Source organism: Propithecus coquereli, unplaced genomic scaffold (genome assembly GCF_000956105.1).
Source record: "Propithecus coquereli isolate 6110/MARCELLA unplaced genomic scaffold, Pcoq_1.0 Scaffold32, whole genome shotgun sequence".
Classification (NCBI taxonomy): domain Eukaryota; kingdom Metazoa; phylum Chordata; class Mammalia; order Primates; family Indriidae; genus Propithecus; species Propithecus coquereli.
In genome coordinates, this window is record NW_012148841.1 from 3,967,022 (window position 1) to 3,993,354 (window position 26,333).

The following is a 26,333-nucleotide window of genomic DNA, read 5'->3' on the forward strand; positions in this document are numbered from 1 at the left end:
AGAGCAACCCTGCTCCCACAGGAAAGCTGTGCTCTCAGCCCAGGGTAGGATCCTGGAAAGGGAAGCTCCCAGCCTGCAGTGCCATTGCTAGGAAGCTCGGCTAGATTGAGTTCCTGCCTGCTGGCAGATGCCAGAGAGAAACCATGAAGCAGGGGGAAGGGGGAGAAGAGTAAAACCTGCTCCAGCAGCCAGATTGTGGATTTCAGAGGGCCCCTGCCTCCACCAGCAGACTTTCTGGCTGGGTGGGGCCACCTCAACCCATCCCTGGTGGCTGTCCCTAGAAGGCCAGGAGTGGATCTTTCATCCCCACTAAAACAACTACCTTACCAGCTTTTGTGGTGCCTAAGGGCAGGCTCACCCAACTCAGGCCTGCCCAGCCTCACTTCCCCACCCACCTCTGCTGTGATAGAGAATAAGGACTCACCTGGAAGTTCCAGGGCCCCACCCACCACCTGGAACATTCCAGTGCTTCTCTTGAGGGGCTAGAGCTGGTCACAGGTTCCAAAAAAACATTGCATCTTGTTCCTCTGGCAAGCACAACTTACTGACAGGGAGATCAATTTACACAGTCCTTTACAGCATTTACTGACTCAATCATACAGGGTGCAGTTGATTCTTAACCACAAGCACCACTTACTGTTTCAGAGATTAATCTATGCTGTTACTGATTCTCTGTCTTCTGGATCTGTCCATTTTTGACAGAAGGGTGTTGAAGTCTCCAACTATAATAGCACATTCAAATTTCTCTGAGCAGTTCTATGAGGTTTTGCTTTACCTAGTTTGATGCTCTTTTTAAGAATTGTTATGTCTTCTTGGAGAGTTGATCACTTTATCATTATATAATGCCCTTCTGTATCGCTGATAACTTTCTTGCTTTGAAGTCTGCTGTGTTTGAAATTAATATAGCTACTCCTGTTTTCTTTTGATTAGTATTAGTATGGTATATTTTTCTCCATACACTTGCTTTTAATTTATATGTCTTTATATTTAAAGTGGATTTCTTGTAGACAACCTATAGTTAGGTCTTGTTTTTTTTGATCCACTCTGACAATTTCTGTCTTTTAATTGGTACATGTAGACCATTCCTATTCAAAGTGATTACTGATACATAGTAAGCCCACATTTAACATCATTGATACATTCTTGGAAACTGTGACTTTAGGCAAAACAACACATAATGAAACCAATTTTACCATAGACTAATTGATATAAACAAGAATTAAGTTGCCATAGCATATTTCTGGTCACAGAAACATTCCCAAACTTCTAAATAAAACCCTCAAACACTTCTAATATTAAACATTGAAATAAATGTGAGCTATATATAAATTTAAGAAAGATTAATAAAAACAAGTAAGATAATTATTTACCTAATTATTGGTGAATCAGTGAGTGATGGCAGTCATAGTGGTGATGGGTTAAATCAAGGAATAAATGTTTGCAAAGCAAAAATTGAAAGGAGCACCTCCTACCACCATGAAGTTCAAAATCAAACAATAACAAATATGGTGAGTTGGCTGAGCACTTTTGTACTGCATTGTTTACTGTTGTGCATTTATATGATTATCATACATTTTATGAATTTTAATTTTACAATAATTTGTATTCATTCATTCATTTTCCAACACACTTAGTTCAGTTCAGGGTTGCACGTGGCCAGAGCCTATCCCAGCAACTCAGGGTGCAGAGCAGGAACCAACTCTGGACAGGATGCCATTCCATTGCAGGGCGCACTCACACACATACACATCTTACACAAACTGGGACAATTTGGACCCACCAATTAACCTAATGTGCACATCTTTGGGATGTGTGAGAAAACCAAAGTATCCAGAGAAAACTCATGCAGACATGGGGAGAACATGCAAACTCCACACAGATAGTGGCCCTGGCCAGGAATTGATTTTTTTTTTCCTCATAAACATTATAATGAAATGACATTGAATGAAACCACATTATTTGAGACCCTGCTATAGTTCAATTAATATTCACCATATTTATTACTATTTTCTATTCATCTTTCTTGTTCTTTGTTCTTATTTTTGTCTTCCACTCTTTTTCTGTTTTGTGGTCCTAATTGTGCATTTTATATGATTTTCTCTTTTTTAGAATCAGTTATAAGTCTTTTCTCTCCTTTTTAGAATCAGTTATAAGTCTTTCTTTTTACTTTTTTTAAATGGTTGCCCTAAGTTTTCAATATTTATTTCCAACTAATCCAAGTCCGATTTCAAGTAACACTACAGTTGACTCTTGAACAACATGGGTTGGAACTGCGTGGGTCCACTTATACAAGGATTTTTTTTAACTAAATGTGGATTGAAAACACAATATTCTTGGGATACAAAACCCACGTGTACATACAGAGGGCTGACTTTTCTCATACTTAGGGTCCACAGGGTCAACTAAGGACTGAGGGACTTCTGTCTGTGCAGATTTTGGCATCCACAGGGGTCCTAGAACCAATTTCCCCACAGATACCGAAGGACAACTGGTGTACTGCTTCACCTTATAACAAAATAGTCATAATTCCTCCCTCTCAGCCATTATATCATTGCTGTCATTCATTTCACTTATATATAAGCATACATAAGCATATATATACATAACTATGCATAGATAATTGTTGATTTTTCAGTCCGTTCAGCTTTTGACTTGTTAAGCTAGAGGGGCAACTTCCAAGTTTCTTACATGCAGAACCCAAAACCAGAAATTCTTTTATTAATATTTCTTTTTGTTGACTAATTGCATTGCATAGGACCTGCAGTACAATGCTGAATAAAAGTGAGAGAAAGATGTTCCAGATCTTAAGGAGAAAGCATTCAGTTTTTCATGGTTAAGTATGTCATTAAGTGTAGATTTTTCTTAGATGCCTGTATTAGTTGGAGGAGGTTCCTTTCTTTTCCAAGTTTGTGTAGAGTGTTTATCAGGAATGGGCATTGGATTTTGCCAAATACTCTTTTAAAAAAATCTATTGAGATGATCATATTTTTCCGTTGTATAGTCTGAGTGGTGAATTACACTGCTTGATTTTTATAGTGAAATCAATCTTGCATTCCAGGGATAAACCCCACTTGGTCATGATGCATTATCCTTTTCACATATTGTTGATTTTGATTTGCTTGTATGGTGTTAAGTATTCTGCTTCTATGTTCATGAGGGAGATTATCTTGTATTAATAGTTTTCTTATCTGGCAATATCTCTTTCTAATTTGTTATCAAGGCATCGCAGGCCTCATACAGTGAGCTTGGAAGAGTTCTCTTCTAATTTTTGAATGAGTTTATGTAGAATTGGTATTTTCTTTTTTTACTTAAAATATTTGGTAGAATTCACCTGCAAAGATATCTGCTTCACAGATGGGGTTTTCTTTTTATAGATGATTTTTTTAAATTCATTTTTAAATTTATATAGAGTAAAAACCACTCTTTTTGTTTACAATTCTGTATGTTCTATCAAATGCTTGTAGTCACGTAACCATGACTACAATCAAGACACAATCAAGATGCAAAACAGTTCTTTCTCTTTCTCCAAAATGTAAATTATTTTGTGCTACCATTTTGTAATCAAACTTTACCTCCATATTTAACTCCTGGCAACACTGATCTGTTCTCCATCTTTGCATTCCATTATATGGATGTACTACAATTTGTTTTTCCATTCACATTTGAGAGACATTTAGGTTGTTTCAAGGTTTTAGGCTATCGTGAATAAAGTCTTTCATAATTTGAGCTGGTATCTGTTGGTATCTTTGCCCTTGAGAATTGGTCAGATTTTCCTGTTTCTCGTATGTTGGGTAATTTTGGATTGCATGTTGGACAATTTGAACTATATGCTGTGAAGCTCTGAGTTTTGTTAAAATCTTTTGGAGATACCGATTTTTTGTATTTGTTTTAGTAAGCAAGCAATCTGGTTAGGCTCAGATCACCAGTTCTCGCATGCCTTCAGGGGCAGTGATTCCAATATTTAATTTTCAAGGCCTTTTCTATGCCCTTTGGGTCAGTACATTACATGCAACACTCAGAAGTTGTTCGGGGATCTTGGTGGTATTTTTTTTATAGTTCATTTCGCAAAGCCTTAACTATGCTTCTCTGGGTAGTCCCTCTATATCTGAGTGGGATGAGTTTTCAAGACGCCCCGTGGATGCCTGAGACTGCGGACAGTACTCTATATCTGCAGTTTCAGGATATGTGCACTGTGGCCTATACATGCAACATGGCCACAACTTTTTCAGTTTGACGTACAACAGCAAAACCAGCACAAATTTATTTTTCCTTTTTCACAGTTTCACAGACAGAAGATTGTTCTTACCATAGATCTTAGCAACCTTAGCATACAATGTTTTTCTTTCCTTACTAAGTCAAAAACTTTTACCTTTTCACTTAAGAGAGGCACTTTATGGCGTCTCTTTGGCATATCCAAATTGCCAGCATCACTACTCTTGTGCTTTGGGGCCATTATTAAGTAAAATAAGGGTTACTTAAACACAAGCACTGCGATACCAAGATAGTTGATCTGATAACTAAGATGGCTATTCAGTGACAATCAGGCAAGTAGTATAGACGGCATGGATATGCTGAACAAAGGGATGATTCACATCCTGGGTAAGATGGAGCTTGTACAGTGCAAGATTTTATCATGCTGCTCAGAACGATGTGCAACTGAAAATTTATGCATGTTTATTTGTGCAATTTTCCATTTAATATTTTTGAACTATGGGTAACTGAAACCCCAGAAAGCAAAACCAAAGATAAGGGAGGACTACTGTATTCCATGTTTATGCAGGAGTGGGGCTGACCTTGTTATGTGTGCAAATACAAACACAGAATTAGGGATCACCTTCTCCAGTTCTCTCCTATATGAGATTTTTCCCCCAACACTTTCCAGCTTTCATGGGACCTCTTTGTTATGGCCAGAAAGATCGTGTTCTCTTAGTTTTTGCTTTATGGTGCCATTCAGTTCCACGTAGTTGAGGCTGCCCTTAAGGTAACACAGCAAGAAAAAAGAGAAGAGTGTGAAGATTCTCCCCTCAACCCCATTCTTTTCCCAGTTCCTCTATTTAGAAGGACAGTGTTCTCTTTTACTCTTTGGTATCCTCATAGCCTGGCAGTGGCAGTGCAAATCTGTGTTTGGAGCTGGCCTTGGAAGAGCAAAAAGAAAAGAAAAAAAACAGGGATTTCCCTGAGCCCTCTGTGTTGTAGGACCCCCTTTCTTCTTTACGGTTCTCCGTTTGGTTTGCTTTAGGGTGAAAGCCAGAAAATAAAGGAGTAAAAAAGGAAATTCAAACTCATTGGTAGTGTCTTATTTCTTAAACTGGGTGTTAGGTACAAAGATGTTCTTTTCACTATTACTCTTTATACTTTATTAATACTTTATATTCATACTTTTATATGAATGAACTACTTTGTACAAAAAATATGAAGCAAAAACAAGAGAAAATAAATAAAAATCGAAAACCTGGCCCATGACCATGGAAATTGGTAGGGCTCTGACTGAAGCAAATGTAGAATTATTCCGGAGGGGAATTATCATAATCCAGAATTTAAGGGATTTCACAAAAAAGAACTCCTGCTGAAGATCAGCTATGAATAAAAATTTACAAGCCATGACAGGAAATAAACCACCATGAGAGAGAGAGAGTGTGTTCATGCAACAACAGAGAAATAGCAATCCCAAAACATAACATAACAGAATAATTTTATGTAATATGTTTAAAATAATTAAAGAGATAAGAGAAGGTAAAGAAACCACAATAAATAAATAGAGCAGTTTAAAATAAGAGAAAGCAGATTTGTGAAAGAACAAAATAAATCTTCTAAAAGCAAAAATATAGTCATTGGGATGAAAAACTCCATGCAGACATTAAACATTGGGTTAGCAAAGATTAGGAAAGAATTAGTGAATTATATGATAAATTTGAAGAAATCATCCAGACTGAAATACAAAAAGATGAAGAAGCACAAATCATGTGAACACAAGTTAAGAGACGTGAATGATAATATATATCTAGGTTAAGAGCTCCAGAAGTAAAGAATAGAAAGAAGAGGGAGAGGCTGAAGATTTACAAGTTGAAGACTTTGGATAAAGAAAGCATATTGACTCCTGAGTGAGGTAAGTAAAACAAAAGCAGAATATCAGTTCTGTACAAATCTTCCAGAAAATAAAAGAGGGAACATTTGCCTCCTAATTTTACCCTGATACCAAAACCAGAAAAAGATGTAAAAGAACACTTCAGACCAATATCCTCCATGAAAATATAACACAAATCCTCACAGATGTTAGCAAATGTAATCTAGACATTTATAAACAAGATAACATAACATGACCATATGTAGTTTATCCAGGGAACGAAAGGTACTTCAACATTTGAAAATCAATCATTGTAATACACCCCATAAATAAATTAAAGAAGAAAAACCATATGATCATCTCAATAAATGCCAAAAAAACATTTGACAAAATACAACATTTGCTCATAATAAAAAGTCTAAACATTTGTACCCCCCAAAGTATGCCGAAATTAAAAAAAGTCTAAGGAAATTAGGAATTAAAGTCCTTTAACCTACTAAAGCTCATCTATGAAAAAACCAGAGCTAACTTCATAGTTGCTGGTGAAATACCAAATGCTTTCCCCCATAAGACTGCGAATAAGACAATTTCCACTTCCACCACTCCAATATTGTACAGGCATCTTAGAAAAGAAATACAAGCCATGCAGATTATTACAGAAAAAAAGAAGTAAAACTGTCTCTATTTGCAGTTTCACATAGAGATTTCAAATAGGACTACCTACACAGTAAATATTTCTCAGTATTGTTAGTTATTAGTTTATGTTATTGAGTTTATTAATATTTAATAAGAATAATAGATGTCATAAGATATATTTCTTTTTAAATAGTTTATAATTCAGAAAATTAAATTCCTATGGCTTTCCTCACTTAAACTGAATTCTGAATCCTGTTTTGTTTACATTTTCTTCTGAGCACTCTCTCATGCCCTCTGCTGTTCACTTATTGAACATAAATCATTAAATAAAATATTCATTGACATTTATATTTACATGGTAAGAAATCTTTCACCCATTTGATTATTAGAGTCAGTCTTAGGAAACAATATATGTTAAAAAATGCTTTTAAATTTTTTACTTATTAATTCAATATATGTTCACCATTGATATCGCACAAAAAATGAAGTAAGCACTCAATCTCACTGCTTAAAGATAACTACTGTTATCAAGTGGTGTCTATCCCTCTGCAATTGTTTCTATGCAGTATAATTTTATATTAAATTTATTATTATTACAGAACTGAGATTATACTATACATACACTTTTGTATTTGCTCATTTCACTTATTAGGGAATATTTCCCATATCATTGACTCATCTTCAAAATATAATGTTTAAATTGTTGTATAATATTCCAGATGTGGCCAGACATGGTGGCTCACACCTGTAATGCTAGCATGTTAGGAGGCTGAGGTGGGAGGATCGCTTGAGGTCAGGAGTTTGAGACCAGACTGAGCAAGAGCAAGACCCGTCTCTACAAAAACTAGAAAAATTAGCCAGGCGTGGTAGCATGCACCTATAGTCCCAACTACTCAGGAGGCTGAGGCAGGAGGATTGCTTGAGCCCAGGAGTTTGAGGTTGCAATGAGCTATGATCACACCACCGAACTCTAGTCCTGGTGACAGAGCGAGACCTTGTCTCAAAGAAAAAAAAAATTCCAGATGTATACTAATTTATATAATACCCTCTTATTTGGGAGAATTTAAATTGATGAGATTATTATAAGTAACCCTGTAAAACAAAATTCTTTGAACATCCCTAATTTTCTGCTTACATCCTAAAAAGTACAATTTCTGGGTCACAGATAAACATAGTTTTAAGCCTTTTCATGCTTATTGCTGAATTGAACTCTAAAAAGTTTGTACTAATATATATTCCCATCAGAAGTATATGTTCATGACTACAGAAATGGCTTTTTAAAACTGAACAGGTAAAAATGTCTTATAAGTAAACTACAAACAAGGAGAAAAAAGTTATATAGTATTCTCTATTTACGAAGTGAATGATTTCTTTGTTTTTTCAAAGGTGTTAGGAAAATAGAAGGTCCTTTTAGTAGAGTGATAAGAGGGCCAGACCTTCTAATTGCTTGATCTTAATCTTTCTGAATCTGTTTCCTCATCTATAATGTAAGAAGAATAATACTTGTCCTCCTAAACAGAGAGTGTTTTATGAGAATACAGTGAGATGATTCATATGAACATGTTTTGAAAACTATAATGTCATATAGATGGAAGGTACAATATTTTTAGTCACTATTGTCATGTGGACAGACTTGATACTCATTATATTTAAGTGTCTATAATGTTTTAATATCTTCTATCAATCTTAATACAACAATTTTCTCCATTTCAACCTCATATGACCAGAAAAGTAACTTTTCAGTCAATTTTATTTGAATATATTGGATTATATTAAATTATATTTGAATCTATTTCAGTTTTGTTTATTTGAATATAGTAAAATAATTACTATGCAACATAGACAATTATTGTTCAGTTGCCAATTCCATTAACTTAGTTTGTCTCAGATCAGGAAAAATTACCATAGAAACAGAATTATCTATTAAGGATTCATATTTAATCTAAAATCTAGCACTTTTACAACGAATTTGAGTACATTCTCAACTTGCTTAAACCAGTGCCTTTTTCAAATTTCTTTTCAAAGTTATGACTGTGGGTTTTCATTAAAAAAAGATAGCTTGAAGATTAGTCTGAATAATCATGACCACATGAAACACACAGCCAAGGACAGAACCAGTATTCATTCTGTGGGCACTTCTTCACTAAAGTTAGAAGAATAAGGAGGGAGGAAGGACCAGGAGGAGAACAGAAAAGAGGAAATGATAACTTAAGAAAACACTGCATTTTAAAAAAGGTAATGGTTAGCAAAGAATGTATGGCTTGAGCCCTTTAGGGCAGTCTATCTGTCTCTCTATCAGTATAGCTCAGAGAAATTCCGGTCATTACACTTAGCCAAGAGCTACAACTTTTGGAGGAGTCCAGTTTCAGCACTTGCATTTTATGAAATGTCATTGCTTGCAGGTGTCTTAGTTAAAAAAAATTAGGAAATAATTTATAGGTAGAGTTAGAGGCACAGAAAAGGAGAGAGAAACCAGGCAGGAAAGGAGAAAATAAATCTTTGTTTTTCTTTTTCATTATTTTATTGCCTATAGAATAATTAAATATAAAAGGTAAAAGAGACCATAGTCATTTAATACAATCCTTCTTCATCTTAAAACTTAAGAATGGGTCCAGGTGACACAGATAAACCAGCGGCAGAGCCAGGAAAAGAATCTGACGCCCCGTTCCACCCTCTTTCCACTGCATACGTTGATTTTCTCTTTTTTTGTATCTCTTTTTAGTCCCCAAACCGAGGATCACTGTAGTCATAGATGCTCTCAAAACAAGTTCTGATGTCTTGGTAACATAGAATGAATGCTAAGTATATTGAAATAAAAATACAGTACATTGCAGTTTTGTAGACTACGTGCACTGCGTTCCCATCCATTTTCTTATTTGATCCTTACAAAACCCTTTGAGGCAAGGCAAGGCAAGGAAGGTATTAATGTCTTTATTTTAAAAGCCAGCAATTAAAACCCAAAGGCATACAAAGTCTGGCATAAGGTCACTTAGGGTCAGGAAGGAGCCAGATTCCTATATTTGCTATTGAAGAGGGAGTCCCCTCAAAAAGCACCAATTTGGCTCTTTACTTTCTTGTTAAGGCGAGATTCTCCATCCAAGGAGGCCCCCGTCCGCACTAGTTTAGCGAAGGTTGGGTCTAACCACTCACGAAGGAGACTCCTAGTTTGCACCTAGTTCTCATCTTTAAAAGCGCAATTTCTTACCCTTCGCCTTGGTCCTGATCCTTATTTAGGCTCCTTTTTCTCTCTTTGGGTTTTGGCCTCGGGTCTCACTCCAAAGCTCCACCCTCTCCAAATAAGAAATCGCGTCCTCAGTATCCAAGGTGACCACGCAGCGTTACCGCTTGCCCTTTCCGCGCTTTCCATTGGCTAGTTGGAGTCCCATGTAGATTTTTTTTTTTTTTTCCGGCCCCCTCCAATGGCCAATGGGCTTGAGTCAAAGGGCGCACGCCTTTCCGAGCACAGTATAATACCTGCTGTGTTACAGGTCCACTGTCGCGCACTGCCTCCTGAGATATGTAGTTTATAAATCGAAGAGCCCCTCGACGTCCGGCGCCTTTAGAACTACCAATCCCGTCGGCCTTAGCGAAAGGGGCGGGAGTAGGCAAGGAGTCTCGGTCAGAGTTGATTCTTCCAAGTTTTGAAATTCCAACTTCCCCCTGTGCTGCTGAGGTTTAAATCGCCTTGCCAAGGGAGCGGGCTTGCTCTTGCTTCAGCAGACCCTCGCAAAGTCTCCTTTTTGACTTGAGCCGGCACGGTGGCCCAGTCGATTGACTGTGGCAAGTCACCCTTCTGTCTCTAAGGTGTTCTGAGTGAGGGTGAGAGGGGCCTGCTATGCTCACCCCCTGCTTAAGCTGGGGGTCTGGCTGCCTCCGGCTCCGCCGGCTCCTAGTGTGGGCAGGCGCAGGGCCCTTGACTTGTCAGGCTTTCCAGGCCAGACCGTACTGCTCAGGTGAGGGGGAGCGATGGCCCGATTCGGAGGCCAAGGTTCCTCCGTCTGGCCCGGCGCGCCGGACTCTGAGGGAGTGGACGCTGCTGGTGAGCCCGTTCGGCCGGCTGCGGGCGCGGCTCCCGTGCCACCTGGCCGTGAGGCCTCTGGACCCCCTCACCTACCCGGATGGCGACCGCGTGCTGGTCGCGGTGTGTGGCTTGGAGGACAGGGCGCGGGGCCTAGACAGCCTGCAGGTGAAGTACGACGAGGCTCTGAAAGAGATGGCCATCGTGTCCGACACCATCGACCCCCAGGCGTCCGTGGAGGTGAACGCGCCCCTGAAGTTTGGCAAGTGAAGTGACGTTAAAACGAGTTTGAGTTCCCGGGCAGCATAACGGACTGCTTATATTTGGCGGACGTGCACTTTTAATTGGGCCCTTTGGACCTGGCTTTCTGACCTGATTTATACTTGTCCCCTTGAGAAGCCGCCTCTTTTCTTCTGTTTTACTCTGAGTTTCCGAGCAATATTTAAGAATTAGGTTCCCGGTTATAAAAATGTTATACATCAAATGGGAACATGATTTGGAATAATCCAAGTCAAATAACATTTGTGGAGCTCCTTGTGTTCTCCTTTGTCACTTTGTCATAAGCAAACTGGCTTATTTTTCAAGATTGAAGTTCTTGATAATCCATCCGTTCAATGATATGGCAATCCATCTACATTTCCCCCTGCTCACAGCGTGGGAGTCTGTCCCAAAACAGCCATGTCTCAAGGATGTTTCGTATCTAACCTGGACCAAGTCATTTGGTTTCAAATAGGCACCTAGCTTCTTACTGATGTTCCCATTCTTTGTGGCCTAAGTTCTCCATGAGTAGCAAGTTTTGAAGTAACCAAATAGACTGCCTGGGAAATTTCAGTAATAATGCTTGCAAGAAGATGTGTTTCCTAGGTATTTGGGTTCCATGTTACTTCCCAGATGCAAGCCACTGTGTATACACACTTCTCTAGGAAGGGCTCCTCAGGTTCTCTTCTTCCTGGGGCTGAAGGGTGAGATTGATGATGATCATAACATAGCGCTTAACATTTCTAAGATAATCTTTTCTAATCTTTACAGTTGCACCATAAAGTCGATACAGTAGTCCCTCCTTATGTGTAGTTTTGCTTTTTTGTCTTGTTACATGCATCCACCACTGTCTGAAAATATTAATATTTCGTGAAGAGAGACCACATTCACATAACTTTTATTACTGTATATTGTTATAATTGTTCTATTTATTAGTTACTGTTAATCTCTTATTGTGCCTAATTTATAAATTAAACTCGATCATAGGTGTGTATATAGGAAAAAACAGCATATGTAAGGTTCGGTACTCTCTGTGGTTTCAGGCATCCATAGGGGATCTTGAAACGTATCCCTTACAGATAAGGGGGCACTACTGTATTGTTATTGTCACCATTTCAAATGAAGGAATTGATATACAGAAAGTTGCATAAAGTAATTATTTATTGTGGATGAACAAATAGAAGAAAAATGGCTTCGTGAAAGCTACATTATAGTGGGAGTAGGTCAAGGAATACATGCGTACTCTCAGTTATAAAGTGTTGGAGCTAGGATTTAAACTGACTGGAGTCCGTTCAACCACTATGCTTCTCAAATTTTAAGTAGCCTAGCTGAATGAGACCCTGCCCTCAAAATCTAACAGTTTGGTGCGGGGAGAAAGATTTACCAATAGTACAAAATAGGCTGAGTACTGCATTTAAATACAGCTAAGCAAAGTTTATGGCAGCACAGATGAAAATGGATACTATCTTTGCTGGTGATTCCAAATTTTATTATTTTTCGCTTCCTCTTTTTAGAGCCAGAACTCCATTTCCAATTTACTGTTTCCATGCATCTATTCCACAGGACCCTCAAATCAACATAACTCAATTTTCTTCATACTTGTTCCTGTAGCTTGTCTATTACCTGTTTCAGTCATTAACTACTACTCAGTGTCTAGCCTTAATTTCTCCACCTACCTAGTAAGGATAGAGTATCTTTAGAATCTGTTTCCTTCTCTCTTTACCAGTGCTTCCCCTTTATGTGAATTAGGTATTAAATGTCAATGTTTTAAATATTTTTTGTACCCAGAGATGCCTAAGGTTACACCTTAAATTGACAGCCAAGGATGGCATCTGTGATTCCTTATTTTCCAAACTTTCTTCATACATCACTGTTATTTACTTACAATCTTGTGATTTTAATACTATTTATTATTAGGTTATTCAAACTTGTTCCCATTTGTAAAAATTACCCCAAATATCTTGGGATATAACTGCATGGTCATATTTTCATTATTTAGGTATGAAAGGTTAGAGGTAGGATTTGAAGACTTAAATCATGATCACATATACTAGAGAAGAAGCTTCCATGATCTTCCACAGGGAGTACCTATAAGAATTGCAGTCTCTTGCCTCTTTTATTTTCCATTTATGTTATTTTCTCTCTTAGATGATATAGGCCAATAGAAATAACTGCTCTGTTTTCTAAAAATTGGCAGACAGGCGATTGCATTTTGTCCTGTTGCCATGGTGGAGACCCCTTACCTTTAGGGAGAGGCTGTTTACAACTATGCTCTCTCCAGGATTCAGAAATATTATGGATATAACTGAGGAGCTGGATTTCTATGGTGTACTAAAATGCTTTGGAGCTAATTTACTGTAGTGCTAACTTGTTTTTTCTTTTTTCACTTCTAGGTTTGAATATCAAGTCATCAGGGTCTGGCTGTGTAAAAGTTCAGAATATTGAGTGTGATGATTGCAAAATTGAAACTGAGCAGGGGAGCAGCATCTTGCAATCTGTTAAGGTATAAGCATTTTTCTAATTTTGTTTCAATATTATTTTTTTAAACCCTTAAACTATAAACTGTAATATCAAACTAAAGAGATTATTCTATTTTTCAGAATATTATAACTTACTCATCTTTCAGCAGTTCTTTGTAAAAATTTTGCCTTGAAATTAGTTCTGGTTTGAAATTACAGAGGTTGTAGCAACTTTGAAGGTTTCACCTCATATTTCTTTTAGATTTCATTTCAAAGTGTACAGTGAAACTAATAGCATATTCATGGTATTTTGAGATCTTATTAAAGAAACTTTAGTTTTTTATAAATGATTTTCTTCCATTATTAAAGAATAAGGAAAAGTCTTTATGCACTATAACTGTGCTTAAAATATTAGGTTACTTTAATTATATTTTTAATGTACCAGGTACTTAAGGACTAAATAGAGCTATTTGTACAAAACAACAAATGGTTCATCTTGTTTTGTAATTAGCATTTTTATATTTAATTTTCTTAAAATTAGATTGATCTCAGCTATAAATGATTTGGAATATGTCTTTGATAGGTTCTAGCTTATTGTTACTTCTAGCACTTCGTGCATTTGCATACTCAAAACACAATACTTTTACGAACTTTGATAGCATTTGATTTTGTCGAAGAGAAGTCTGCCATCTTTGCTTCATATTTGCAAAGCATTTTCATTTTTAGATTTATAAACACTAATTAGAATGATTAATTTGATCCATTTTTAATTTCTACATTATTTTGGGTTTTTTCATCTACCTTTATTTGCATCTGTCCACACATGAATCATTTAAAATAAATATAGTTGCACAAACATCATTAAAGATTAAGAATACGCCCTTTTAGCAAGATGGGTTGATTCAGGTTTGGTTATAGAAGATAGCTTAATGAGGTCTTTATGTTGAATGACTGACTGGATGAGAATACTATACTTCCTTTTTGTCCTTAGAAATATTTTGTTCAATCATTGATGCTTAAGTTTCAGAAAATTAATTTAGAATATTATCCTTTGAAGACTCAGAGTTTGAGATTTCCAATTTCACAATCAAAATTAGAATCTAATGTACTATTTTCTGTCTCTTTGCATTCATATTTTGATTCATCTGATAATTCTGAAAGATCTTTCTCTGTCCGTTTTCTTCTGTTTTGCCTTTATGAGCATAGAATAAAAAATGGTTTTTCAACCTTGGCACTATTGACATTTTGGGCCAGACAGTTCTTTGTTTTCGGGGGTGCTGTCCTGTGCAATGTAGGATGTTAGGACCATCTCCAGTCTCTACCTTCTAGATGACAGTAGCATGCTCATAAGTTAGTACAAGAAAAAATGTCTCCAGACATTGCCTAATGTCCTCTGGGGTACAAAATCACCTCCAGTTGAGAACCACCATTCTAGGCAAGTCCATCATTCTTCTATTTTCTTATTATCAATATTTTAGTCTTTTTTTTAGCATAGTTAGGAATAATTGATGAATAATGATAAAATAACTCCTATGATGATGAAATAGCAAAATGTTATAAGACATATGAAAAATAAGAGTACTATGATTCCATAATGTTTTTTAGATTTATAGGAGTCCAGTGAACTGATATGGTAATTTCAAGATAAATGAGTTTTATTTGATTTTTTAAAAGTCAATAAATTTTCTGTTCATTCTTTGAAAAACTTCTAAGAAAAAAAAGTCATGAAAAATCAATCCTTACAAATTAAATATCTCAGAAAAGAAATTGGAGAACTAAACTGTGCCAGTGGATCCTGATGGTATACCAAGGGTCGAGAGAATTATTCTTGAGATTTTAAGATTTAACCGATGTAAATTCACAAATGAGAACACTGGTAAAATATCTGGTTTGAGTTTTAAATGTGATACAATATCATTACCTCAAAGTAGTGATCACCTGTTGATACAAGTTTCTCTTTCACTTATTTTAAGGACTTGAAATATAGTTGATCTCTGTAATAAAATTTGCCCCAACTCTAGTGCAATGACATCATCCTAGCTCACTGCAACCTCCTGGGCTCAAGTGATCCTCCTGTCTCAGCCTGCTGAGTAGCTGGGACTACAGGCATGCACCATGACACCCGACTAATTTTTCTATTTTTTGTAGAGATGGGTCTTGCTCCTTCTCAGGCTGGTCTCAAACTCCTGACCTCAAGCAGTCCTCCCACCTTGGCCTCCCATATTGCTAGGATTATAGGCATGAGCCACTGCACCTGGCCTATAATGCAGATTTTTTAAAAGAATGATTCATTGTGCTCTTTTCACTAAATTTTTTGAAATTTATTCCTGGGCTGTTTTAACTAAGGTTTTACTGTATTCCCTCTAAGTAAAGCAACCAGAAAATATATGGTTGTTTTGAATTTTTGTCTCCCTACCTTTTAGACATTTCTCTGCAGTTGCTATTCATAATATTGGTAAGTTTGCTTTTGCTGTTTTTCTTCCTCTGCAACTTCTGCTATTTACCTGTTCTTTATCTCTTTATAATTATATGGCAGAACTGAAGACATATGATGGTTAAGGGAAAATAAACTACTAAAAAAAAAAAAATAGACCAAACATCTAATGGCTCACATACAATTATACATAGTTTATTCCTCACTTGGTCCAAGTGTATGGGTGGCTCCTTTTCTTTCAGAGATACTTGGTTCCTCCCATCTTCTGGCTCTGCCATCTCTTAGAGCTTTGTTAACATCTGCATCCACCTGGTGGAAAGGGAAGAAAGAGCACAGAGAAGTTCCTATTTTTCCAAAAATGCCAACCTGGAAATGGCACGTTACATTTCCACTTACTTTCTATTGGTAAAAACTTAGTAATACCTAAGAGGTAAGGGAAGCTGGAAAATGTGATCTCACCAGAGGCCATGCTATTCTGCTTTTACTTTGAGGGAAAAATGGATTTTGGTGGGCCAATAGTAGTGTTTGATGTAGTTGCCAAGCACCAAATCCAGTGTCTCTCTCTCTTTCTCTCTCTCTCTCTCTCTTTCTCTCTCTCTCTCTCTCTCTCTCTCTCTCTCTCTCTCACACACACACACACACACACACACACACACACACACAAACCTTTTTTTTTTTTTAATTTGGCAGAGGAGGCTAACTGGCTTGTGACTGCTGTTTTATCTGTGCTTGAGGGCATTTTCACTTAGTTCCAGTTTCTGAGGTGTGTCATGCTAGAAGGTTTAGCAGTTGGCTGTTACAATAAGTGTATTCTATCCTTCAGACCACTCTAGCCTTGAGAGTATAGATTTTGGAATCACACAGAGCTTGATTCTAATTGTTAGTTTAGATTTTGTTGTTGTTTTTTTTTAACTGTGTCACCTTAATAAAGTTATTTAACCTTTCTGAGTCTTGGTTTTCTTCCTTTGTAAAATGGGGAAAATGTAATATCCATCTCTCTGGGTTGTGAGGATTAAATGATAATTCATGTAAAGTAGGTAACATTGCATCCAGTGCAGAGAAAATGCCAAGTAAGTGATAACTATTACTGTTATTATTAATAGTAATGATGAATATTAATGATAAATAGTAACTGACTATTGTTGTCATCCTCATCATCATTAATATTTAGTTAGCTGATCATAGTGATCTTTGATTCCCAAGCCCTTCTTCAAGGAAGTTACTGGAAGACCCAAGTATCTCTTTTTCTGTTTGAGTCCAGGTGGCTTATTTAATCCTTTTAACAGCCATTGACTTTTTTTTCTAGTTGATGTCATTATTCCAAACAGTGAATTTCTATTTCTTTTGCTGCGTTATTAATATTAATAAAGAAATGTTGAAAATGTTTCATTAGTACAAGTCAAACTTATTCTTTCTTTTTCTTTATATGTATTTTTGTATTTATCTTTCAGAGTCAAAAATTGCATGTTCAGACAAAAGGAGGCAAAGTGACCTGTCTGGGAACAATTTATGGAAATATAGATATTTATGCATCAGATAAAAGTGTAAGATGGCAACTTGCTTTTTTTAATAGTTACAATTTTGCTCCCATTTGGCTCACAGAGTGGAGAGATTCTATAAAATTTGTGGTGTAACATTTCCTTTTTAATACATTGTAGTTCATTAGTAAATTCAAATTTGAAATTGAGGTGATAAAATATTACACAATTTAAGTTTTAGTTTGTAGTTTAATACTTTTGACAGTTATTTAGTTCCTAATCTGGAATCAATCAATACTTAAATGCTTGCTATTTAATTTTAGTTCCAAAGATATTTTTATTTTTATGATCATACATTAAAATAGGTCATTAAGTAATATCACCAGTATTTGGATTGGATTTTATGTATGGATTAGGTTTATTTGAGTATTTTCTAAGATTTGTTACTTCACCCTTAGGCAAATTGAGGGATGTTTCAAAACTCTGCTTTCTTCAGTATTTTCCACAAGGTGGCACCATTAGATAATTTACTGCTCTCTAAAAGCTTTTTTTTTTTTTTTTTTTTTTCCGTTTTGTAACTGTCAGGATTCTAGTAGTTATGGAAAGACAGTTTGTATTTTTTAAGCAACTTCTTTTGTTGCTTTCTGTGATTTAGCATAGTATTAAGAGTAAGGGTATAATTTTAGAAGTCTAAATTGTCAGTTTTTTTAATGTGATCAATAATGTTTTAAATCTTTGAAAAAATTTAAGCCTCCTTTTTACTTTACAATTATGCAATTTGCAATGGTCTTTTAAAATAAGTTTGCTAAATTCTACAGTCAGCTTTACTCTTAGATAATTGGTGGGGAGGAGTTGTGAGCATATTTTGTACGTAAATTATTGTTGGCATAATTAAACAAAGTAGATTATAACACTAATTGTTTCTATTGTTATCACTTTATTTTCTATCACCTTTCTCTTAGAACCTATGGGAGGCTGTTTAAGCCCAAACATTTCAATACACCCTTTAAATTAAACTAGGAAAGATACCGTGTGGCCTTATGCAGCAGCTCTTTTAAAATGGCATTTAGTTTCACTTCTCAGATAGCTGTGGTCTTGGAGGTACTAGAGGGAAATTGGACAAGTTTGTAGCACCTTCAAACTCAGTTCCTTATATGATGGCTAATGTTATTTGAAATGACTTAAGTTACCAGCATATTATATATTTATATTATATTCAATTATTTGCTATTTTGAATATTTTGGCTACTATTTCTTCCCATTAGTTATTTGTTCCAACTTTTATGGTTTATTGAATATTCATTTATTCCTACTTTCTATCATACTATTTTATTTCTTGCTTGATGAGTTTTGTGATGTACTTTATTATATACAGTGTTAATTTTTAATGCATATTTCTAAATTTGTGATTATTAAAAAACATTAAATACTTATGGAATCTGTTAACTTTTAATATATAACTTTCATAGGAATGTGCTTTGAATATTTGAGAGGCAGCATAGTGAATTGCTTAAGAGCACAGAATTGAGAACCAAACTACCTGTGTTTGAATCCTGGCTTGGCAATTTACTAAGCTCTATAACTTCAGACAAGTTAACTTAACCTGTGTGTGTCTGTTTTTTTGGAAAACGAGATAATAGTAATGGACCTAACTCAGAGGGCTGTTATGAGGATTAAATGAGTTAATACAGGCAAAATATTTAAAACAGTGTCTGGCACATAGCTAACTTTAATATAATACTTACTGTGATGATGATGATAAAGGTAAAGGGATCACAGGAAAGATAACATGACCAGATCCGGATCTACCAGTTAATATCCCTGAGACTCAGTTTCATTATTGAGAAACAGACGGTATTATTTGTTTTGTCTACTCAACAAGATAGTGAGAATCATCTGAGCACTATAAACAATAGCATTGTTATTTACATAGCTGTTTTTAAATTCTATCACTAACTTCAGTATCTTAAATTAGTTTTATAACTTAAAAGGGATATAGCAACCCATTTCATCTGACTTTTTGGTGAATTAATGACATAGTTTTCAGTTTTCCTCTCTTTCTTAGTCTGGGCTACAAAGTCACAGTACTTCCTTAAAACTTGGTTTTCATTATTTTGAAGTACAGTAAGTATTATAAATAGTTATTTATAGTAACTTTTAAGAAGTTATAAATATTTATAATAACTAAATTTATGAAAAATTTTCCTTTTATGTAGAAAAGAAAAATCATTTTAGAGCAATGTTTCTGTCAGGATGGTGTTGATTTTTGGATCTACTTTTTGTTCTTTCTTTAAATAGCTACTTCTATTAATAAGCAAGCTATACAGTTTAATCTAGGGAGTTTATTTATGATGATTTTTTTCCATTAGCATGAATGACTATAAATCAGAGTCTCAATATTTTCCTGTAAACTGTGGTATCCTAAGTTTAATTGTTTTAGTTAGAATTTGATATAGTACATTATATGTGGCTATTAGTGAATTTTGAATGTCTTTGAAATTAATTTAATGGAATGATTAGTTAACTATATTGTGTTGTGGGGAGGGTATTGAGGTTTCACATGTTTTCATTTGCTTTGGTGGAGCAAGACAGTATATTTTTTTAGCTTCCTAGAGAGGAAAATATTTAGTGTTTAATGAACAAAGTAAATCCGTGGCATTTTCCAGAAACTTATAAGGAGTATCTTGATGGCTTTATTTGGTTATGGAGAGAGTCTAATCAGAAGTGCCCCTTTGCCTATTTTAATTAAGTTTCAAATATTCTTTAAATATTTATCTTTTGGTGTTCCCTAAAACAGTCTCACTATTTATGAAAGGCTAGAGTATTCTTACTTTGTTGCCTGCTTTATGGAAATAACTTGGAGAATTTGAAACCATGAGCAGAAAGCAACTTTTCACAAAGAAATTTTGTAGGTAAAGGATAATTTTTTTTCGGGAATTTTATACCTTTACTATAAAGCTGAGGAAGGCAAAACATATGTACTTTCACAAATATGAATGTAGGTAAAATATCTTTCTTCAACAGATTTATTGAAACTGGATTTTAAGTAAAAATTCCATGAATTTATAATTAGCTTAAAAGAAAACTTCAATAGATAAGAAGCAAACAGATGTATATTATATACTTAATAATTAAGTCCATTAAAAAAGAGAGTTATGTACTTTAAATCCAGAAGGGAAAGTAATTCTCATTTGCTTCCCATAAGAACATCTGGGTACTTTTCTTTCTCTTTTTATACTTTTGTCTTCTAATATTTTAGTATTCTTGAAACTCAATTCTTATTAGATAACATCTTGAACTCAACAATTTTTGAAGGACACATTTGGAGTGGATGATACTCATGCCAATGGTTGAAAAACAGTGATGTTATTTCTTTAAACACCCCACTGTACTATTTGATATTTGAAGTTGTCCTGGGACAAAACCATGGCAAGCCTTCCTGGTGATTATTTTATGTCAACAATTTTATATTACACTTACTTTATGCTTATAAAACATTTGTTTAAAATACTATAAAGATGATTGGAATCCTTAACTAGATATCTTCATTTTACATTGTGAGCAATATTTGATACCTATTATCTATCTATTATATACCTAAATAGATACTGAATTTTATTTGGGAAGCTTAAAGATAAATATAAAATTCCTTCGATTTTGTTCAACCGAAAGCTACTGCCTTACTAAATGTAAAGTGGAAAGCTTCTAGAAATAATAATATATTCACTATTTAACATACTCAAGGAGAAAAATCATGACAGCTCAACAAAGTATGTGGTAAAATTCAAACCCATTCGTGATTGAAATAGCAATAACGATAAAACAAATTTGAAATAGAAGAAAACATCCTTAATCTGACAAGAGGTATCTAAAAGATACTTGTAGCAACCATCATACTCAATGAAATGTTGTAAGCTTTCCTTCTGAGAACAGGAATAGGGTAAGGATGCCTGCTATCCCATCATTTCCATTAGCTGTTTTTCACAATTGAATTGGAAGCGTGAGGTAGATGATTGAGGCAAGAAAAAGAAAGGAAAAAAAAAGTATTAATATAAGTATGGGAAGGGAGGAAATGAAATTATCACTGTAGACAATATTTATGCATGTAGAATTTTTAAAAATGCAGATAAATTAGAATTAATGAGTTGAGTGAGGTTGTTGGATTAAGATCAAATACAAAAGTCAATTTTTTATAGGTGAAAAAAAGTCAATTAAGATAAAATGAAAATTATAAAGATACCTGTATAATAGCACTTAAATATATCAAATAGGAACAAATCTGACAAAAGATGAAGAATTTTACAAAGAAAATATCAAACATTATTAAGAGAAATCAAACAAGACCTAAATAAATGGAAGGATATATTTGGTCTAGTCCACATTCTATTATACAAAGAATGTACTATTGCTCACAATCTTGTAATTAGAGTTAGGGAATCAAAGTCAGTAAAGTGATTCTGTACTAGGCAGTAACTTTTATATCATTACCCACTAATGCCATAGGTATCATTTTGACTTTTTACCAGTTTTTGTTTTATAATGAGCTGATTAGAGTCTTTCTTTTAATTAGACTGTGACTGTAGATAAACTGCAGGGAAGTTCTGTTAATATATCTACTGAAGATGGTTTGCTGAAAGCCAAGTACCTTTATACAGAGTTGTCATTTCTGTCTTCTGCTGCTGGGGATATCTCATTAGGAAGTGTTCATGGTAAGTTGATGAAATCCTAATATATCCCAGACTTTCTACATAGCATAAATTTTAAGAGATGACTCTTCCTCTATAGTTGAAAAAGGATCAGGAAACTGGCCTTCTAAATAATTAATTGCTGACTAACCATCTTTTTAAAAAAGCATAAAAATAAAATGACTCAAACTAATTTAATTTTATTTTGGCAAGAGATGGAAGTTTGTGCTGTTATATATGAAGCTAATAGTTATTCTGGTTTTTTAATGTGTTTCTTTATAACAGGAAACAAATAGCAAGGAAATATATGCAAGAAATGAAATAAAAGCAGTGTTAGATAATGATGGGTTCTGAGTGGTTGCTTTTTATGTTATGCCAGGAAAGCTAAGAGTTAAATTAATGAAACATTTGGGTGAATCTAATTATAGCAACTTAGTGATACTAATTTTGGTTAAAATGTTTTGTGTGCATTTGTACTGGCACCAGGTTTTCTCAGCAACATGTCATTTTTAGTTTTTTTTGATTAAATATCCTCTTGTGAGTTCTAAAACATGTCTCTGAAGACTAGTAATATTACATAGTTAATGTTTGAAAGAAAAGAAGAGAGTATAATGGTGAGGTAATATGGCAAAAGGCATACTGGTGTTCGGTGTCACTCAGCCTGCTTCTTAAATTTCCACAGAGCAGATGATTCAAATCCAGGTTATGTTTTCTGAAATATATATATACCAATAGAATTAAGAATCACTTATCCTGGCAAGAAGTATAGTATATACACATCTGCTAAATGCCTTTTGGGCAATATTCCAGGAAGTATAGACTTGGACTTTTTCCATGTATAGTCCACTCATTTCACTTATATAGTAAAGCTGAATGTTGGTATCTATACACTTTGACAAACCCCCCAAATTTTAGTAGTGAGCACGAATTAGGTGGTATTCGAAAGCATGATTAGTGCTAGCCAAGCTGTGTACCAATTTGGTAAGTTGTCTTCTGGTTTTAAAAAAATTCTTAAAAAAGTACTTATATTCTTGAAATAATTCTTGAGCCGCAAATTAATGGTTAAACCTCAACCATTCTTGCAAGGTTAAGGTATTATTTGAGCCCAAAATAGCTTGAGTACAGTTGGAGCTGTATCCAGACAAAGCAAATGGTTTTGTAACTTATTCATGTATTTAATTTCTATTCAGTTGTACATGAAGTAGATCTGGTAATTTGCAACTCTTCGTATTCTAAAAATGACTTTCATATAAGAATTGCATTTCATTATGGTAATCATAATGAAAAATACTATACTTAATATATTTAGTAGCTTTTAATGGAAATACAATTCCTTATCAAGTCAGATATTGATTAACGTCCACGGGAAAAGCAGCTCTGTTTTCTGCAGTGCTTTATACCATGTTTACAGTAAATTCATTAATGTTTAATTTCTTTGCTGTAAGTCAGATAAGAATTGAATTTGGTACAGTTTATCATTAATTGTGTACATGATAGTAAAACAGGTGTACTTTTTTGAGGCAGTCTCAAAGTAATCTGGGTCTGTTTATTTAAAGTAGCTGAAATGGAAACAAATTGCTAGAGATAAAAGACTTAATTCCTTAGCCTTTGTAAAGCCTTTTAATATTTACTGACCTTCACTATGAAGTCAAATACCTTTCTAAGCTGATTTAAACCTACGTCTTCTTTTGGACTATTGTTTCAGGTTGGGTTTCCCTGAAAGCAGACACTCCAAGATAGAAATTAGAGTGCAGCAAATTTACTTAGGGAGGCATCTTGGGACCAATGCCATGTAAAGGAAGGAAGCCCGATTACCATGGGAGAAGTTGGACTGCAATGCAGTTTCAATAAACCCAACAGGGAGCTCTAAAGCTGGAATGGTTCCTCAGAGTTGTCTCAAGTTGGGGTGAGGGGAGCTGGACCTTTATATCCCCAATAATTAGATGCAGGCTGTCCCAGGAAGGAGTGTGATCTTGGGCCAACGTGGCTCTCTTCAGCTGATGCAATTCCCAAAAAGAGCTGACAGCTGAGGGCTGTCTGCCAGCAGTACTTCCAAGAGCTGGGAAAATAAACCCTTCAGTTATGAAGGGAGTCAGGATGAGCAATTACAGCATCCACTACAGTTATATTTATTTATGCATTCAACACATTTGTTAACCACCTACTGTGTGCTGGATTTCCAGGCACCAAGAGTGCAAAGTTGGGCAGCAGATGAAACCTATCCTTAAAGAACTCACAGTATAGTGGAAGGACTGAATGTCCTTTCTTGGTTTTCTCAGTCACTGCTATCCCCATCGGGATGCTACCTCCCACCTCATTTCCAATTGTTGCCCGTTATCACCCTCCCTCAGCACAATGCATTCTTTTAGCTATTTCTCACAGCTCCTTTTGTACAGCAGTGAGAAGGAATAGGGGAAGGGAAAATTTGATCCAGTTTCAAATTACAGTTATTTTCACAGAAGTAACTGTTAAAAAGCTTACGTGTTGTTCAGTCCTGTTTTCCCCATCTAGTCTTTGGCCCTCACTCTGCTTTGGTTTTCTGGTATATTCAAGAGAGAAGTAAGAAAGGAAACCCCTCTTCATTCCTAGTCACACCCCAGTGCCTTGACTATTTTTTAAATGACACTTCAGACAAGCCTAAGTGTCTTGTCTCCCTCTCCCATGTCACCTTTCTTCCATCCTTGTCCTAAGGGATCATGTGAACATGCTACTGGAGTTTGGAGTTTAGGGGTGGGGTGGTTACTAGAAGAGCAGGCAATATTTTAGTCCCACATCCTCATAGGTGAGAAGATTAGAGTCATGACTAGTGAAAGTGAGTTCCTGTGTTCTAACTATTGGGATTTTAGCAGGAAGTAAGTCTCCCAAGGATCCTCCCAAGCTGGAACTCTGAATATATATTTCTATGAATTCTTTGTTCTAAATGCTGATAGTTACATAACACAAATTAGGTATATGTTAATATTTTGGCTATATTTAAACAAGCTGGCTTGGGAAAAAACTTGTTTATATGGAAAATATGCTCCTACTTCTTAGCACCTGACTGACAGAAAACAAACTTTGAGATTATATGCATTCTAAGACCTACTTGTTCAGGATTTATTTAGTTTGGCTTCTTTTTTTAAAGTAAGGCTTAAACTGTTTTTTTTTTTTTTCCAGGTAGAGTTGAAAAGAATCCAACATATAAATGTTATAAAAAACCATTTTTACATAAATATAATGCAATAACTGTCTTTTCGGTAGATTTTACTAGGTATATGATTTTGGAGCCCTTGAGCCAGTAGGCGGGTGGGTGGTTGTTTGAAAACAAACATGTATTGAGTGCTTAAATTGGCCAGCCCCTTTCATTTAATGGACAATTGGCTATTTACAGATGAGGAAGACAGGAAATGTCTCATTGTTTACTCTCAATTGCAAGTTAATCAGTAGAATAGCAAGGATTTGATCCTGGTTTCTTGCCTTTCTGGGAGATGTTTTTAAACAGTGTTCAAACAAATTTATGTACATAGCCACCGTGAACTTCTTGATTGTGACTGCAAATTCCTTCATCACTTTGAGGGCTTCCTGGATCACTCTAGAGATGTTTCCTCTGGGCAGACAGCATTATAACACAGATGCACTGCTTCAGCTATGTTCTATATTGTAACCTTGAGTTCCAGGACTATTTATTATGCCTTATGACATCTGATACAAAATACTTATGTTCCATGCAGTGTTCAGGCTCAGCTCCACCGTGGCATTCAGGGGCTGGGCTACTTCCATAAAAGCGATGTTGCTATCTTAAGTGTATGGCTTCTAAGCCATCCTTGAAAGGAAGAGGGAGCATGAAATTTATTTCTGGTCTGTATTTTCTATTTGTTTATATACCCCGATGGCAAACTAACATCTAACATATTAATATTAGTGTTGAGTAACTTAATGAAGAAAAGAATAATGAAAGGAGCAATTTATCTTTCCTGGCCTTGCAAATTGATTCCTATGTGTGAAGAAGACAAAAATCTATCCTAAATGTTTTTTCAAATGGGATTTTTAAGTATTGCTAATTGTATTTTCTAGATACAAAAATGAGTGTGCTAATTGACCAGTCATATTTATTATTTGTGAAGTTGCTTGAATCATATCTATTAAGTAAGTGTATCTTGTAATACAAAATAAACTAGTTTATTCATTGACTCAAATATTCAGTGTTCTGGCAGTGGGAATCTAGTGGGGAGAATAGGTACTTGGATAGTTTGTGTTTAGACATAAAATTTTGTGACAGTTTACTATCTGATTTCCTTCTAATAATCAAAAATTAAATTTGG

The 26,333-nt window shown here is 35.3% G+C and overlaps 2 protein-coding genes across 2 annotated transcripts in view; one reads left to right on the forward strand and one right to left on the reverse strand.

Annotated features, from left to right (window-relative positions):
• CCDC146 (coiled-coil domain containing 146) overlaps positions 1-10,019 on the reverse strand; it is a 165,436-nt gene extending 155,417 nt beyond the window's left edge. The window contains exon 1 of the mRNA XM_012650344.1: positions 9,906-10,019. The gene's annotated coding sequence lies outside the window, so the exon portion shown is untranslated. The remainder of the gene's footprint in view (positions 1-9,905) is intronic.
• Positions 10,020-10,366: 347 nt separating this feature from the next.
• FAM185A (family with sequence similarity 185, member A) overlaps positions 10,367-26,333 on the forward strand; it is a 42,746-nt gene continuing 26,779 nt past the window's right edge. The window contains exons 1-4 of the mRNA XM_012650346.1: positions 10,367-10,980; positions 13,370-13,479; positions 17,321-17,413; positions 21,918-22,056. Coding sequence (XP_012505800.1) covers positions 10,536-10,980; positions 13,370-13,479; positions 17,321-17,413; positions 21,918-22,056 — 787 coding nt within the window. The 5' untranslated portion in view covers positions 10,367-10,535. The remainder of the gene's footprint in view (positions 10,981-13,369; positions 13,480-17,320; positions 17,414-21,917; positions 22,057-26,333) is intronic.